Consider the following 19,016-nt stretch of genomic DNA (forward strand, 5'->3'; position numbering starts at 1 on the left):
CACAACATTGTGAAACAAAAATTAAAATAATCAATTTACCTAAACACAATATTTTGTTTATTGATGTTTAGTGTGAGTGTTTGTTTTATTTGAGGTTGAATATGATACAACGTGCGCGTCACACTTGTGTAGCGAAAAAGAAAACGTGTGTATAAGGAACAGAGTAGTGGCGTCTCTAGGTCAAGTGTCACCCTGTGCGGCACTACATGGTGTCACCCCTCTCCTCTGTAACAATATATACACACACACACACACACACATATATATATATTATATATATATATATATATATATATATATATATATATATATATATATATATATATATATATATATATATATATATATATATATATATACATATATATATATATATGTATATATATATATATATATATATATATATATATATATATATATATATATATATATATATACATATATATATATGTAGATGAAAATCTATATAAAATTAAATATACATTATGCAGTTGATGTCACCTCCACCCCCCCACCCCCTAAGAACTGAAGCTCCAAAGTGTACAATTAATAGTAACGATGTATATTTATAGTCAAATACAATGTCAGCTGAATGTACCGTTGTTTTCTCTACAGTTGGCAAGTTAACTTAAGCATGACCCCCTACCTCCCTCCCATTCATCTTGCCTAGATCAACAGTTTGTACTTGAAATATCATTAAACTTTAATTAACCGTTAACTAACTGCCAAAAAGCATTTTCTAAATGGTGTCACCCGGTGCGGTATGTATCCCTACTCCCTCGCGACGCGTGGAACAGAGTGAACCCCCCTCCTATACTTTATCGTATATTCACATACAACAATCTAAAAGTTGGAAATGCAGTAAATGGTGGATAGGTTTGTGGCCAAAACTCTCATTTTTTTCATGTGAGAAATCATACACTGTCAAAAAGTCCAGAGAAACATACATATAGGATCAGCTACGTATATGTGAAATTTCGTCCTTCTAAAGCCGTACATATGTTATGATGTTTGCATATTGGCCTACACAAACAGACACATTAAGAAAAAATAATTAAAAAAACGGATTTTACTTCCTACTTAGGGGACAGTAAAACGTCGAGATAAGTTAATACGTCGTTTAAATCTTTGAAAGGAAATCACACAATCTGGGTCAATGACATTCACGATTGTTAAATTGGTTCTTTATCTTTTTTCCGTTTTTGTCCACGGCACTTAATGAAGATGAAGTAGAGTTTGTGAAAATGATGACCCTTATGTATCATACCGACTGAAATGTGATAGCTAAATATATAAGAAGAAAAGCTTGAGCCTATGATATTAAAATATCTACTATAATTAAGTGTCTACATATGATTGATAGAAAGATAAAAAAGAAATATTACAGTAATACATTAAACGTGGGCGCTGCAACGTTTAATAACCGGGCAAGGGACTTCAGGCTGTTCCTGAGTCCATCCAGCTCTAATGGGTACCTGGCTCACGTAAGGTAAAGTAAATATGGCTGGACATAGTGCTGAACACATCCTACCTTTAAAAATGCAAAGATCAACCAATACGAACTCTACTTCACCTGCCTGATAGATCGTTAGTTATCAAATGGGAATCTTACATTATTTATGTTGATTCTCATCTTTAAAAGAGCTTAATAAATATGTAAACATGTTACACCTTACAATATTAAGTTTTATATCTAGGTCATCCATAGTATTTAACTATTAAATACAAACATACATTTTTTTTTACTAACCCTGAAAGGTTATCTAATAAATGACTATAGGGTTATACATTGAAGGACTTGTAAATGTTATTACTAATAATCTAAAAATAAATATTAACGACAATGAAATCATTTAACCCGGAAATAAGGCATAGTTGTGCAGATGAATGATTAGATAAATTGTACACGATTCATCGCTAGAGACTCGATGATCTAAATGTCGAGTAGATGAAAAACTATCAGTTAAAACATCTTGTAAGGGTCTATAATCTCATGTCATGGCCACTTTGTGAGTCACTATCAATAGAGGCGTAGGTTGGAGCTTAACATTATTTTTTTAACACTTAAAGTCAAACATACACGGGAGGGTGCAATTTTCCTCTATATACGGTATATAAAAATAATAAAAGTGAATTGCAGTGACACCGTTCAGCCGATAGGCATGAAAGTTTGGGGAGTTCAATAGAATACTCTATGGAAGGGTTCTGCAATAAAAATCATTTTTAATTTCGCAATTGCGGCGCCACAGGAGTGTGCGATTTTTCACTATGTACGGTATATAAAAATAAAAGTCGATTTTGGTTTGACACCGTTCATCCGATCACCATCAAACTTTGGTGAGTTCATAAGAACACTCTGGGGAAGGGTTCTGTAAAAAAAAAAAAATCATTTTTTAATTTCACAAAGACGGCGCCACGGGAGGGTGCGATTTTTCACTATGTACGTATATAAAAATAATAGTCGTTTTTTTGTTTGACAGCGTTCATCCCGATAGGCATCAAACTTTGGGGAGTTGATTAGAACACTCCAGGGAAGGGTTCTAGTAAAAATCTTTTTTTTTTAAATTTTGCAAGGGTGGCGCCACGGGAGGGTGCTATTTTTTCTATATACGGTATATAAAAATTAAAGTCAACTGCGGTTTGATATCGTTCATCCGATAGCCAACAAACTTTGGGGAGTTAATTAGAACACTTCTGGTTAGATTTCTGTAAAACAGTCTTTTTTTATTTCGCAAGAGCGGCGCCACGGGATGTTGCGATTTTTCTCTATATACGGTATATAAAATTAAAAAGACAATTGCGGTTTAATACAGATTATCCGAGTTGGTGAATAGTCCCGAGAAGCTTTCTAAGGTGGGAGGTGGGGGGTTGGTGGATGGTGGTGGGAGGGAGGGAGGGGAGGGAGGGAGGATTTCATTTTGCATGGGCGGCCCCCCAGCAGGATGCGATTTGGCGCCCTGGTCTTTCCCGCTATGGCAACTACATTCAGTCTAAACATTGTGATTGACAATGCATAGGATGGGGCGTTACAAAACGCTCACTAAATTGAATCAGGCGTGTCCGCCGGCGCCCTGGTAGAGTGCTATTTGGCGGCACACACAAATTTCAATTTCGACCCCTAAAGGGCCATGTAATACGTTTTATTCTAATAATCAGAAAAATAAACTAAGGTTAGATTTTTAACTGGGATGTTTCTTTTTGTCCGTAAAAAAATCCAAACAGTTTCGTCACATTGCGAATGATGCAATTAGAATCTATTTTTAGACAAATTGAGATCGAGCATCTAATAATAGACCAGTAGAAACACTAACATATTGCATCATTCACACTGTTGTTTAAAACACGTCAAATATTTTATTACGTATTAAAGAAAACATACTGTTCTTTTGTGTCACTTTAGCGAATGACGCAATCTGCTTCATCGTTAACAGGATGCTATTTGGCACGATGGCGCCTGTTAGTTTTAAGGAGCCGGGGGTCGTACTCGGCGCCTATGCGGTAGTGTAATCGGGGGGGGGGGGAGCGCTTGAGAGCGCCACTCTATGACCTTGACACATGGGCGGTCACCTAAGTGTGTTCTACCTAATTTTTTCGGTGATTGATTAATGTACACTCCCGATTTTCATGCGGTAGTGTAGGTAAACCCGTGTCAAAGATTTATGATCCAAGCGTATGCATTGTTGACATTGTATGCATTGTTGACATTTAAATAACTCACTTTTAGAAAACAAGGTCACAAGAATATAGTATTGGTAATGCATGGATGAAACCCTTCTTATATATTTCGTCGGACTTTCTTCTATTCCCAGGGCAACGCGCGGCGACGGGTACGCTAGTATATATATATATATATATATATATATATATATATATATATATATATATATATATATATATATATATATATATATGTATATATATATATATATATATATATTTATATATATATATATATATATTATAATATATATATATATATATATATATATATATATATAAATATATATATATATATAAATATATAAATATATATATATATATATATATATTTATTTACTTATTTATTTATTTATATTTAAACAAATATGTATATATAAATATATATTTATATCTTATCATATATGTATATATATATATATATTTATATATATATATTGATATATATATATATATATATATATGTATATATATATATATATATATTTATATATATTATATATATATATATATATATATATATATATATATATATATATATATATATATATATATACATAAATTACGTTGTTAATTAAACAAGATGACAAAATGCAAAAAACAAACAATAATAGTCGTTTACCTGGTTGTATGTCTTAAGCCATTCACTGATCAGATGTCAAAGATAATAGAAATCTACTTCCCCTCCTTATGGTTTAAAAGAAGAAACACTCCTTAAATTGCGTCACTTGATGAATTATATGATTAAACGTCTGCATCATGATACGCAAACTTCACATCGCTTTGGTATTAATAGAGTTATATCTTAATTTTGGTCATGGTAAGTTCATATTAGACGTTTTATTTAAACATACTTAAGGATAGGTTTCAATACAGATACATACAATTGTAAGACTTAGGGAAACAATTTTAAATTAATGTTATTTAATATGTATACATTGGAGAATTAAGATTTTTGTTAAACTAATTGAGATTATTAGAAAGAACAAAAATCTATAAAATATATGTTATAATTAAATGCAAAGGTTAATGTAAACAAAAGTAAGTTTTAATTAATTTAACTACTTATTTGTAAAGATTTTATCAAAAAGTGTCAACTACCAAACATCTTTTATTTTTATATATTTTTAATTAACATTACTTTTAAGCCGATTTCTTCCAAAATACGCATCGATTGTTCCACCTATAAGCTAGTGAATATATTTTGTTAAAACGAATCAAGTTTCAGGATTAGATTTCCAACTGGAGGACACGTGGTGCTACACGTCATACGAAAACGTGTCTGATGCATTGGTCACCGTAGCCACGGCAACCAGTCAACAAGTCAAGGACGTAAATGTTAACATTTTAACCAAGACAGAAACGGGCGACTTTAGAAATGTAAGCTTATATTACTTAAAACAATACTTTGTTTACTGATATAATTTATGTCGTTTATTTAATCCCGAGAGCCCCTTTAGGTTTATTAAAATTCAAATGAATACACACTCAATTATATATATATATATATATATATATATATATATATATATATATATATATATATATATATATATATATATATATATATATATATTATATATATATACATATTAGTAGTTTCGCTGTCTGTCTATGTATGTATCTATCTATCTATTTATTTATCTATCTATCTATCTGACAAGAATCCTGTAGTGAAAACACAAGCAAAATAAAAAAAATTCATAGCAAAACGAAAACGAAACATGACGTCACATTAAGCATATAGTATGAAATAGTCGGAAGCCGGGAGAGTGCACATAATAATATGACGTCATTTATTCTAGAGTAACCAATAAAATAAAAAAATAATAAATTTATGCCGCCCCCCCCCCCCCCTCAAAAGAAATGACGTCATCGATACTCTTTAATAAAAACACAGACATTACGGCTTCATTAATGTGTCTAAACGTTAAAGTGTTTTGCGTGAAGTGTTTCTTTTATGCATCTCATCGGGTTGGGACGAAGCCCCACCACCGGTTGAAAGTCTATGCCGACCCCCCCCCCCCCAAAGAAATGACGTCATCGCTACTTCATAATAAAAATTATGTGTCTAATGTTAAAAAGTGTTTTGCGTCAAGAGTTTCGCTTCTGGTAGGGGCTAAGCCCTTTACCCTTCCCCCCCCCCCCTTCCCCGAAAACAGCGTACTATAATTAATATAGAAGATTTATACTTTTACCAGTGTCATCCTCCCCCGACACGTCGAAATTTATTCGCCCCTGCAAAAAATCTAGTGCCCCACCCCCGAAAAAAAAAGCCTGAAACGAAGATTGCTGCGTGAGTAAAATCAACCGGCCAAAAGTAGGAAACAGGTCTATATTATAGAAGTAGGCTCTACCTTTAGTTTATATGAGCTACAAATGCGACCAGTGTTTCTTTCAGAGTTATTCCTCTCCAGAGGGGGGGGGGGGTTCTTGAAATTTTCGGCGGTGAGGGTGGACCGAATTGTTTAGAAGTGGGGGAATACAGGTAAAAATATTTTTTTCTATAACGAGTATATTTCGTTGCATGGGACAGTAGACGTGCTTTATGGTGTGAAGGGTGAGGGTGCGTGGGTCGGAGCCCCTCCCCTCCCCCCATAAATGCGACCTACGTCGTGTTTTAAAGATTAGGTGCAAGGTTCAGTGATATGACTTTCACTATGTTTAAAATCAATATGCAGTAACTACGCGCAGATCAAGCTTAATTCCGGTTATATTGCTGATTCTGGCTAGAAATCCATTTTCAATGACACTTTTCGTTTCCGGTTAAAATTTAGGTTGTGCTGGTGATTTTGGTTTTAGTTTAGGTAAATGAGACAGCACTATCAACCTAGCGCCCATTGTATCCTTTCTCAACGGGCCATTTTTCTAGTATATATATATATATATATATATATATATATATATATATATATATATATATATATATAAGTGTATTTGCAATCATAGATTATGTAAAAGAATATATAAAACTCTTATAAATTATATATATATATATATATATATATATATATATATATATATATATATATATATAATATGTGTGTGTGCAATTGTAGATTATGTAAAAGAATTTATAAAACGTATAAATCAAGAAGTGTGTGTGTGTGTGTGTGTGTGTGTGTGTGTGTGTGTGTGTGTGTGTGTGTGTGATTTCGATATTTGATTACTCTACATTTAGTAATAACTATACTGATCACAGTTCTGCATTGTTCCTATTGTGAACAATACGTGCAAACGGTACAACAAGCAGGCCTGTATGTGTGTATCTCGCAACTCAAGTGAGATCACTCTTGCCATTAAATCGACTGATCTAAAGAACAAAGTGGGACTGCGACTGTCGTTGAATAGCGAAACGACTGATAAGATGTGCGGTAAGATAACTTGTTTTTTTATAAGAAATTAAGTCTGATAAAATAATTATTTTCTTAATGAAAATAGATTCTTAATTTTAGTTATGTTGTTTAAAAAAATGTTATCCGTCAGACTAAATGATTTACTTGACAGATGAAGTAGAGTTAAAATGTTTGATTATTCAGGTACATGAAGAGTTGGTGTCGTCAGCACTATGCCTAGTTGTTTTTATTTTCCCTATATTCACACTGGTACCCATCAAAGCTAGGTGGACTAAGGGACATCCTGCCTACTCAAGTCCTGACTGAGATTCGAACTCGAGACTCTCAGTTTAAGAGTCGAGGGTATTCATTGTTGTATACAACGAATTATGACATATTTCTCGATGTTTATTTTTTAGCGTCAGAGTTTATACCAAGGGGATTAATGAATTGCTTTTTTTTTACTTTCTCGTATATACAAAGTTTAGAGAAAGTCTTGTAATCGTGCAAAAAAAAAAAAAAAAACGCGATTTTTCCAAATCTCGACATTTTTACCTCCCTTAGTAGGAAAAACATAGTTTTGCAATCTTGTCCGTATGTATGTGTGTGTGTGTGTGTCTTTTTGTGTGTCTGTAAACACGATAACTTGAGTACAGCTAGGTTGATGAAATTTCATATATAAGTATTATGTCAAAATCGTATATTCGTATCAACTTTTGAGCGATTTCCAAAAAATGGAAGTTGAATTTTTTTCTACTTTCATTTTTTTTAAAGCCTATATTTTGAATACTTTTTCAGATAGATAAATGAAATTTCAAATGTAAATAAATGATCTAATTATCTGCCTTTTGACAAAGTTTGAGTTATTTCCGTTAACCGAAAGTAGTAATTTGATATTTCCGATTACTCAAAAAACGCATGTAAATTTATAAAGTACTAATAATATTCCGCACTATTATACACATTTTGTTTTGCGTTCACTTGGGTGTGCAACGTTTCTTCTACGAGATTCTATTTTAAAAAGTTTAAGTAATCGAAAATTTTAAAAAATCATGTCTATATCCCTAGTCGCCCCCGCAGTGTGTTATATTTTTAAAAATCTATTTCCTCAGTCACTACACAACGCATCAATTTTTAAAAGCTTATGTAGATGCAGGCATCACTTTTATAAACGACAAAGTATGATCTCAATAAAAATAACTAAATTTCTTTAATTTTGTAAAAAGAAATAAAACGATATGTACGATTGAGATATCACAGAGAAACCATTTACATTTATTCTATGTTAAATTAAGCCCAACAAACGAAACAACCGTCGAGCTTGATGTCTAGTTCACAACAGACCTCACCAGTTGCAGCTAAATGTAAGTAATTTTAATTGTTCTTACGTTCACAATGTACATATACAACCCAACGTTCTTTTATAATAAGTTAAAAAGAAAACTTCACCATTATAAAAAAAACAATATCGTAGCTAACTTTACTTTCCTTTAAACAAAAAATCGTTTGAATGTGTCGATAAAGAAAAATGTTTAAAAAAAATTCACAAAAAGATCGTAAATTTAAAAAAAAGTTTAGTAATCATCGACTATAGATCTACTTTGATAAAATCGCTAATTAAAACTATGATATCGAATAAACTCACATCTATTTCTAGACAACGGTAGAACTTAAATAGGCCTACTTGTATAAATACATATTAAAGGTACGTAACTTTGTATGATGGTCTTACGCTAAGTCCTAGCCTCCATTTATAAACTTTCATTGTGTGTTACTCAGTTTATATCTACATTCGTCAACAAATCTCAAATTACACACACAGTTTTATGTTGTCTAGATGCATATAGCGCAGAGTCAAAAACTGCTTCAACTGTGGCAACCGAGGCCATACAAGTCAGACTTCCGGAAATTATCTATATTGTCGTCGCCAGTGTTGTGTTAACCACAGCTCCATTCGCGATCTGGATGTTGATCAGGAGAGGTAACTCTTGTAATCTTGTAGATCAAAATAGGTAACTTGTAATCGTATAGAACAAGAAAGGTTACACTTGTAATTGTATAGATTAAGAAAGATAACTCGTAAATATTAATAGTAAAAATAGGAGAGGTAACTCTTGTAATCTTGTAGATCAAAATAGGTAACTTGTAATCGTATAGACTATAGACCAAGAGAGGTTACTATTGTAAATGTATAGATCAAGAAAGATAACTCTTGAAATTGTATGGATCAGGAAAGGCAACTCTTGTTATTGTATAAATCAAGAAGGGTAGCTTATAAATCTTATAGACCAAGACATGTGGCGTTGGTAATAGAATAGGTCAAGAAAGGAAAATTATGTAATCTTATATTTTAAGATAGAAAACTTGTAATCGTATACACCAAAAAAAGTTACTCTTGACATCGTATAGATCAAGAAAGGTAATTCAACGAAACCAGTTGGCTGATTTTGGGTCTGAAGCCTCGCATAATTCCCTCCCCATTCCCAACCCTTTAGATGGGGTTCTTGTGTGGATTCCAATTCTTGAAGCTCTATACCGACAGACATAACGAGACTGCAATTTTAATTGTACTTGCGCTAGCACGTCATGAAAGATAAATAAATAATTATATATATATATAAATATATATATATATATATATATATATATATATATATATATATATATATATATATATATATATATATATATATATATATATATATATATATATATATATATATAATTATATATATATCTGTATATTTAAATTTCAGTCATATGCAAGCCGAGTTTAAGCATTAAACAAACGTAAGTATTAAAACGTTCTTTCACTACATTTGTGTTAAGTTTCCTTTATAACAAAATGTGGGAATTGTGTATTTAAATTTTTGTAGAACAAACATTTGTTTTTATATAGGAAAAATTGAGATTACTTTAACTTTTTATGAACGTTAATTAAATAAAAGAAAACCTTTTTCAATCTCTATATTATATATATATATATATATATATATACATTCAAATAAAAGTGTAGATATTACAATTGTAAATCACCGTACAATGAAACCGTTTTGAGCATGCAATTTATAATCGAAAATTTCCAAACGTGTTTATTTGATTTGTAGCTAATGTTACTTATGCAAAAGCTTGTGAGAATGTCTAATTTACAAAAGTTTTATTGTAAAATAAGTTATAGAGTGCAAAATATTAAATGCTATGTTGACGTGCACTTATAAACTATTTATGAAATATATTGTTTATATAGAGAAGCCTAATGAGTTATAATAAGCAATGTTTGAATATTGTGAAGATATAGATAATTTAATATTTTAAAAATGAACATACTACTATTTAATAGCAAATCGTAAGTTATAAATAAGATTTGTCTTTTTTTTTAAATAATTAAATGTATTTAAAAAAAGTTTTTTGGTCCTTAATTCAAACTGCTTAACATAATAATATTTACTTTTTGTTACTGAATAGCTGTTGAAAGTATTTTTTTTTTCAGCGAATTTATTGGCGATCCCGATGCAGAAAGATACGTTATGAGTACGGTTTTACTTTTATTTATCATTGTAATAATTCGTAATTTAATTTTTTTTTATAATCACGCAACGAAGGCGACACAAGTATTAGGTTACAGTAGTGTACCAAACTTATTTGTAGTTTTAACATTAGCTTATATTTGCATGAATTTTACAAAATGATATTAAATGCTTTGAAATTAAACGATCTCATCACACGCAATACTGACGCCTCTCTCTCTCTCTTTATATATATATATATATATATATATATATATATATATATATATATATATATATATATATATATATATATATATATATATATATATATACATATATATATATATATATATATATATATATATATATATGTATATATATATATATATATATATATATATATATATATATATATACATATACAAATATGCGTTTATGTATTCACAAATACAGTTAACGATTCTGGAAACAAAGATTCCGGTCACTACAACAACATAAGACGCGGCTTCACTGATCTGACTATCGGAGGGGATGGCAAGCCAATGCGCGTGGATGAAATGTACATCGACGTTGTTGACCACTATGACGTCATTGATCATGTGTACGCTAGTACAGATCCAGAGCAGGAAGAGCCGTACGATGACCAGGAAATGTAGTTTTGGGAAATAAAGGCACTTCTACACGTCATCAAGATCCTTTAATACACATTTAGTGTATACAAATACAAATGAGAAAAGCCAGTGCAGTCAAGCGCTTTAATAATATAAGAGTTGCACCCCCTGTTGTAATGATGCAACTTGTTTACTTTGAATTTGGTATATAAAACATCAGTCATTATCTGACAACAACCCTGAGCAATGTAGTTCTATATTTTTGCATTTGTGTGTTCTTTTTTTTCTACTTTTCATGTTGCGTGCTACCTTTAATGTATTGCCCTTTTCATTTAAATTTACACCTCCAGTTTTAATATTATATATATATATATATATATATATATATATATATATATATATATATATATATATATTAAATGTATACCATCAAACTATTATTTTTGGAGCTTAACTCTGCTTGAAATATTCTGCAGTTAATTGAACATTATACAAATGCTTACATATTTCTATTGTCTATAGTCTATAGCAATCTATATATTTTTCATGTAGTTGTGTTAAAAAAAATAAACATATAGCATGCTGCTCTATAGATGTATTTTCATGTTTTATGTACTGCATATTCATCTTTTAAAAAATATACAGAAAAGGTTGTGTTAGGGCGGGCTTAGATCTAAGCAGCAAAAAGGCTGGGTCTAGTATACTAGTGTTCTAACGGCATAGGCAGCGACAATGATTCACAACCATATATCTTTAGCTTTTTGTAAAGAGGGGGGGGGTGGACTGTCTTGCACAAAATAGAAATGAATTTAAAAAAAAATAAATATCGAACTTTCACACCTCCCATAATTAGAAAAACTCAGTTTTCCAAATGGTTTTGTCTGCATTTTTTTTAATACATTAAGATATTAATTACAAGAACAGTACAAATGATGAGAATCATGATGAGGTGTACAACCTGACTATAAATATCTCAGTTTTCTCCAGAACATTATGATAAACACATTTTTACAAGTTTGTGATTAAATTCAAAATGAACAGGAAAAATATATATATAATAGAACTAAGCAGATTCAGTTGTTTCTGTGGTGCCATTCGATGATTCGAGTCTGTCTTTGCCTTTTTCTTCGGACTTTCATCTTCTGCATCTTCACTTTCTTTTTCATCTACTGATCGCTTTTCTGCTGTTGTTTCTTCTGTTGTTGATTCTGTCTCTTCTGAGCTAGAATTTTCATTTGTATTTTCTTCTGAATCTTCTGTTTTTGTGTTTTCTTCTGTTTGTTCTTCCACTTCAGCATCAGCCTCATCAGCTTTGCCTTTCACATCTTCAACTGTTTTGCTACAATTGGCTCTGTGGTCTCTTTTGTTTCTGACTAGTCAGCAACATCATCCTTTGTTCCAGGCATTGTAAAATTGTGTGGTTTTCAGCGGACGACGACAGAAACGCTGTTGTTCCTTCCACGACAAAGAACGAGATTTTTGCGGTTTTGTCTGCATTCATGTGTGAAGGTGTAAGTGTCTACACCGTCCTTTAAGCGTAACATTATTTAATTATTTCTTCCATGATTTCAGTGGCTTTCAGAAACCGGAAGTGGTAGTTTATTATCATGTTGTCAAGAAGAAAAAAAAACACCTGTTATATAAATATTTTAAGAATATTATCATGCAGCAGACGGTACAACCACACCTTTCTCGGAAGTGCCATCCCAACGCTTCATGTTTCCAAAAATATCAGAATGTTTATGTAAACTTACTCCCCTCTAAATTTGTATTGTTCTATGAAAACGTCTTGTTTTTTTGCACTTTTAAACTTTTATTCTAAGAAACCGCTCCCTTGGGGTCTTTAGGTGCGGTTGACAAAAACAGAGTTCCTTTAAGAATTTTTTTCTTTAGGAATGTTAGGAGGGTGGGAGGAGAAGGGAGAAGGGATGCGCTTAAAACTTCCGGTGAGGGGGGGGATAAAAAAGTATTTGAAACTCAACATTCTTAACAGCTACAACTACATTCTTTTAAAAAATACTATGATTAACGTACATGCCGACAGCACAGTACGTTTCCTGTGTTTAACATTGTTAAAGGGCTCGTAATAGAGCGAACAGGTAATTTTAACATGTTTCATTCAGATAATTTTCATAGGTTTCATTCAGATAAGCTCAGCAGGGTTCATTCAGGTAATTTTAGCGGGATTCATTCAGATAATTTTCTCTGCTTGATTGAGGATGGGGGTGGGGGACTTGAAATATACATGTGGAGGTAGTTGAAGTGTTTCGCTAGATATTTTTTGTCGGTTTAGTCCAGGTGTGGAGAGGGGGTAATAGAGCGCAGTAGCCAAGCAGTTTGGGGGGGGGGCAAGGTCACTCACACCAACATGGAGAGATGACTGAAATATACACAGGCTGGTTAGATAGCATTGCCGATAGCATTCATGAACGCCACAACTGAAAGTTGAGTTAATACAACGCTGGGGTTGTCCTTCAACCCGTCTAGCCAGGATCGTGGTTTTCAAATCGTTTATGTCATGCCAACCGTCATGACTCTATTCGAAATTACAAAACTAAAACCTTGAAGAAACAATTAAGAAATTTAAAAAAACACACATCAACCTTCTCATGGAGGCTCAGGGAGGTTGCTGTGCTTTTTTTTTTATCTGGGATGCGATAAAAAATTATGGGATGGATGTAAGTCGAGTAAAAAAATGGATTGCATGTCCAAGACTAACTTTATTTTTTGCTTTACATAGCGTTTATCTTGTCTTTTTAAAACATAAAATGCTTTGTTTACAAATAAACGACGCTCAAAATTTCGCGTATCTGTATATATATAAACGGACGCTCCTTCCAAGGCAGATTTAGGATGTGTCTTACTTATTTTTTTCCCACCGTGCATTTTTAAACATGTTTCTTTATTCCTACGTCTGGGTCACACCAAACTGTATAGTGATAAAAACAGTTTAGCCCGTAAACGGTGTTAAATAACTTTTTAGATATTTGCATTAGAAATATCTACAATTTTACTTGTCGGTTTTGTAAAAAAAAATTACAATTGCAAGTAATAAATAAAATATAACATTATACTATCGGTCATTAAGTTTTATAGGGTACTTTTAGCAGACATAGTGTAAACAGGGATGGGTGCCAATAAATAAATAAAAACGTCTTATTTTCTAAATAATTAATTATAATGTTAATTATAATGTCAATTTTACATAAAACACTTTTTGAAGCCGTTTAGGTATTAAGAGTGTCAATTAGACTGTGTACACAATAGAAGGTATTTGTTCAGTCTCAACACTCGGGTTGGATTTTTTTGAAATTTTAATTATAACAACATTGGTTAAATAACATAACGATACATACAGTGGAAAATCAACGCAAAAAAGGACAAAGAAACAATGAAGAACAATAATTTAGCAAACGTTGTAACCATATCCCAAAGCCATAAATAAATTAAAATATTGTCACTTTAAAGATACATTTTGCAAAAGCTAATAAAAAACCTATTAAAACGAATGTTATGTCAACATTATTAACTTAAAAACTCATCATAAAGGATTAAGTAATAATAATAAATGACGCAGTGAAGAAAACTGTTTAAATAAAATAGTTTGAAAATTGCGTTAGTAGTAGAAGTCAGTTGGGCAAAAAACGTGTTTAATGGTAGCAGTTAATTGGTAAAATAATAGTTGAGCTTATGTAGTAACAAGACCCCGAACAGAATAGTAAAAATTGTTTTCGTTATTTATGTTGAAACGAAACAAACCGGTTTTTATATTTTAAAGAAATGTTAGTGTTGTCATATTTCAGTTTATCCATCTAGTCTAGAAACTCATAAGTACAGTTAAAAGATGCACAGACGGTTATATAATTTACATGACATATGTAGAGTCTACAATATGACTTCATATTTTAGGGTAGGAGGGCTTACTGTATAAAGTTAATTATTCAAAAATGTCAGAAAAGATAAACATAAATTAAGAAAAAAAATTATTTGGATAACAGAATGTTAGTAAGTTTTCCTGACTCGTGTTAGTAGAAAGTTGAGGAGGTTGGGCAAAATTCTCGCTACAATATCCCTGCATATGCCGACATCACAGATACACGTCAAGTCTACGTTATCTGCACCATGGACTATCAAGTTCGAAAGAGTAACATTGGCTTGTTTTTTTTACTCATAATTTATATTATGAAATGTTACGAAACATAAACAATTGGTATTTCAATTGATATATTAACATTTGCTATATATATTTTTCGGAATCCGGATGATTTCCACAAAGATAATTTCAGTTAAGTGGCTTTCAAGCTTTTGTCGCATTCGGGCAAGTGTCCATTTGGGGAATCGGCCTTAGGGTTAACGGCATACAAGCAAGTGTCTTTCGAGAATTTTTCGTAGACCCACATTTTTCTAATTAATAAATGTAATCAAAATATACTTTTTAATTTGAATTTAAAAAAATAATATTTTCCAATTTTATATGGTAAAAACGCATTCAATCCAAAACTGCTCTTATTTGAGAACAATTTGGTGATTCACCAATTTAAAAACGTAGCTACCAAACTATGTCTTTGTGAAAGTTACAGCCAACAGAAAACCGACCAGGCTCGAGAAATCACTCGCAGTTTTTTGAACAAAGAAATTTGCATGGCAACATTTTTAAGATAATAGGCGCAGATGTTGCACGCTGCGTACACAAAACATTTCCAGAAACGCACTTACCGCATGTACCAACAAACCAAATGCCAAATGCCAAACTCGTATATTATCATGGCACGCGCGCACCAAAAGTACACTCTTAAACTAGAGATACGATTCATCTACCCAAGTTTATGGAACAAAATGAGCCAGATGTACAGAGCCACAGTTCCAAAACACTCTTTTGAAAATAGTCATCGTTTTTTTACCAAATTATCAAAGTTTATATGGTGGGTTTCGGACCGGTCAGTTCTAAAGGCCTTTCGAAGTTTTCCCGAAGATAACGCCTATCTTATAGTGACCCCCGCGGGTATTTCTACGAACTCAGGAGTTATGAATGGGTGTGTGCGTCCAGATATTTGTATTTATTTATTTTTACAAAAACCGTGCTATATTTATGTCACGAAATATGGTCTCTGGTCAGTTAAAACATTTTTCCGGGGTTTTCCCGAGGGTGCCACTATTTTTTCTGACCCCCAAGGGCCGATATACAATCCCAAGAGTTTTCAAAGAGTTCCTACGTGGGAATTTTTTTTATGACTCATATATATACACATTTCACTCGTCGTCACATGTTAGCCATCGCCGTTCGAGTAGAGAATGACCAAAAGTTTATCCATAATGTCAATTCATTTACCCAGACCTATGCAACAAATGAGCCAGATGTACAACGGTAAGTGCCATAAAATCCGTGTTGCAATGACCCTCCGTTTTTCCAAAAAAAAAAAGATTATATTGGAAAATACAACTGGTCAGTTTGGACAACTTTACAAAGTTTTCCCAGATATGCCAAGTTTATTTGTGACACCACTAGGCGTTCTTCTACCACCCTACAAAAAAGTGGGGTTCGTTCTGCAAAAGTTTCTTTTTCGTAATATAGCTAATATAAGGGGAATTTTACTCGCGGTCAGTATTTAGCCCTCGTTGAGGGCTTTGAGTCAAAACGATAGTTTTTTTCGTATGGCCTAACCATTTACCTAGAAGCATGCAAAACAATAGCCAGATGTAAAGACGGTAAGTGCCCTAAAATCCGTGTTGCAATGACCCTCCGTTTTTCCCAAAAAATACAAAGATTGTATAGGGAAATACGACTGGTCAGTTTTGACAACTTTACGACGTTTTCCCAGATATGCCGAGTTTTTTATGACACCCCTTGGCTTTCACCTACCACCTCGTAAAATATCAAAGGGTGTGTCGTTCGGCAAAAGGTTATTTCGAAATATAGCCCATATAAGGCGCCAGCAGTCGAGGTCGGTTTTGACCCCCTCCGTGGACTTTTCGACCAACCAGTACTGGCCCTCGTGTTCTATTGACCAAAGGTAGGATCCTGTGTAATTTGAGGCGCCAACATCGCAGGGAAGTACCCCATCGGGCACCTGACCACTTTTCTTTATATATATATATATATATATATATATATATATATATATATATATATATATATATATATATATATATATATATATATATATATATATATACTAGCCGCATACCTGTGCTCCACCACTGTGAATCTTTTCAAAATGTACCAACTTGGGAACAGAACAAAACAAAACAAAACACAAACACAGCACAACACAAACACAACACAAACACACCACAAAACAAATACAAAACAAACACAACACAAACACAAACACAACACAAACACAAAACAAACACAACACAAACACAACACAAATACAACACAAACAAAACACAATTACAACACATTTATGTGTAGGTTTATATTTAGGTTTAGGCTCAAATTTAGGTACACATTTGTGTTTAAATTAGGGTTCAAATTGGGGTTCAAATTTAGGTTAAAATTTACGTTCAAGTTTAGGTTCGAATTAAGTTTTATATTTACGTTTAGGTTTAGGTTTAAGTGTAATTATGATTTAGATTAACAGAGACAGGGAATATGCATATTTTTTTCTTTCTTCTATACTAAGTAGGCTATAGATGAAGTGTTGTGATTGCGCAAAAATTGAAATCGAGATTTGTATGTATCTCAACTTGGAATATAAAAAGCATTTTTCCTTTTTACTTTTTTATACGAAGTATAACGGAAGTATTGTAATTGCGCAAAAAAAATCGAAATCGAGATTTTTACAGATCTTAAATGTTTACACTAGTTTGTGTGTGTCAGAATACAACAACTTTTTAGGAATGCTTTGGGATGAGGACGATGTATAAATTGGTATTTTTCTATCAACTTTCTGAAATGCCAATAACTTGAGTTCCATTTAAAAGTAGGTGGATGAAATTGATCATGTAAGTAATTGATTGTATGACTATTTCCGTAAGAGTAATTGCTACTTTACTTTACGTATGAAATATCGGTTACTTTACTTACACTCTAATTGTTGGCTTTTTAGAAACCGGAAGTAAAGTTATTACCACTTCCGGCTACTGCAAATCACTAAAAGAATGATACAGATATTCAAATTTGATGTAATACTTACATATGCAATTTCATTCACATAACTGAACGAGCACTCAAATAATGCTGTTTACAGGCCTAACAGACTTAGCAGCAAAACCAAGTTTTATTTTCCGTTCAGGAAAGATGTAAAACGTAAAGGTTTGCCAAAATCTCTAATTTTATTCCTTTTGGATGGCAAGCTTGGAGTAAATAAACTCGACTTGATGACTATTGAACTGTTATTTTTGTTCTAAAATCTAACTGAATGTCTAAAAAAACTTAAACTTATTATTGGGCATTTAAAAAAATTATTTTTACTGCGTATCATTTTTATTGACGTAACGTGCAAAGAACGAAGTCAAACTAAATGTTTTAACATTCACACAAACTATAATTTTGTTTAAAAATTAAATTACATCCCTTTGTGGAATTACTTCTCTTAATAGATGACTTACAAAAATATATTACATCATGTATTAAACCGGGAGTGATCTCCCCTAAACTTTCTCGAATATTCTAATATAAAATTACGAGGGATGGCAACTCAGGACATAGACAATATTTGTTATCCATTTTTAATTACTTAAACTTTTTATAATAGAATAGAATCTCGTAAAAAAAGAATTGCACAATAAAAGAAAAGTTTCCCTTTCAAACCTGACGGTCTATGGGGAAAGTGAAGTATAGTTCACTTCTTTCTGTGACCTCGGCAAATGAAGAGATAGTGTGGTCAGCACTATGGCCA

The 19,016-nt window shown here is 32.2% G+C and overlaps 1 protein-coding gene and 1 pseudogene across 1 annotated transcript; one reads left to right on the forward strand and one right to left on the reverse strand.

Annotated features, from left to right (window-relative positions):
- The first annotated feature begins 4,450 nt into the window (after window positions 1-4,450).
- LOC131954603 (uncharacterized) lies at window positions 4,451-11,508 on the forward strand. Its single transcript, XM_059318379.1, has 8 exons — window positions 4,451-4,537; window positions 4,940-5,097; window positions 6,920-7,091; window positions 8,348-8,416; window positions 8,890-9,033; window positions 9,809-9,842; window positions 10,543-10,583; window positions 11,015-11,508. The coding sequence occupies exons 1-8, from the start codon at window positions 4,477-4,479 to the stop codon at window positions 11,215-11,217; spliced, it is 882 nt and encodes a 293-aa protein (XP_059174362.1). The 5' UTR covers window positions 4,451-4,476; the 3' UTR covers window positions 11,218-11,508.
- Window positions 11,509-12,235: 727 nt separating this feature from the next.
- LOC131954606 (uncharacterized) lies at window positions 12,236-12,643 on the reverse strand (annotated as a pseudogene).
- Window positions 12,644-19,016: the final 6,373 nt, after the last annotated feature.

The sequence above is a fragment of the Physella acuta genome, unplaced genomic scaffold (genome assembly GCF_028476545.2).
Source record: "Physella acuta isolate Inbredline_101_S28 unplaced genomic scaffold, ASM2847654v3 ptg001015l, whole genome shotgun sequence".
NCBI lineage: Eukaryota > Metazoa > Mollusca > Gastropoda > Physidae > Physella > Physella acuta.

What these genes read in the sequence shown, in the direction of transcription:
- LOC131954603 (XM_059318379.1), top strand. Translation starts at nt 4,477, where the DNA reads ATGATACGCAAACTTCACATCGCTTTGGTATTAATAGAGTTATATCTT. An exon ending in CTCACCAGTTGCAGCTAAAT is followed by an intron (nt 8,417 to 8,889) that starts GTAAGTAATTTT and finishes TATGTTGTCTAG; the next exon opens with ATGCATATAGCGCAGAGTCA. An exon ending in CTGGATGTTGATCAGGAGAG is followed by an intron (nt 9,034 to 9,808) that starts GTAACTCTTGTA and finishes TTTAAATTTCAG; the next exon opens with TCATATGCAAGCCGAGTTTA.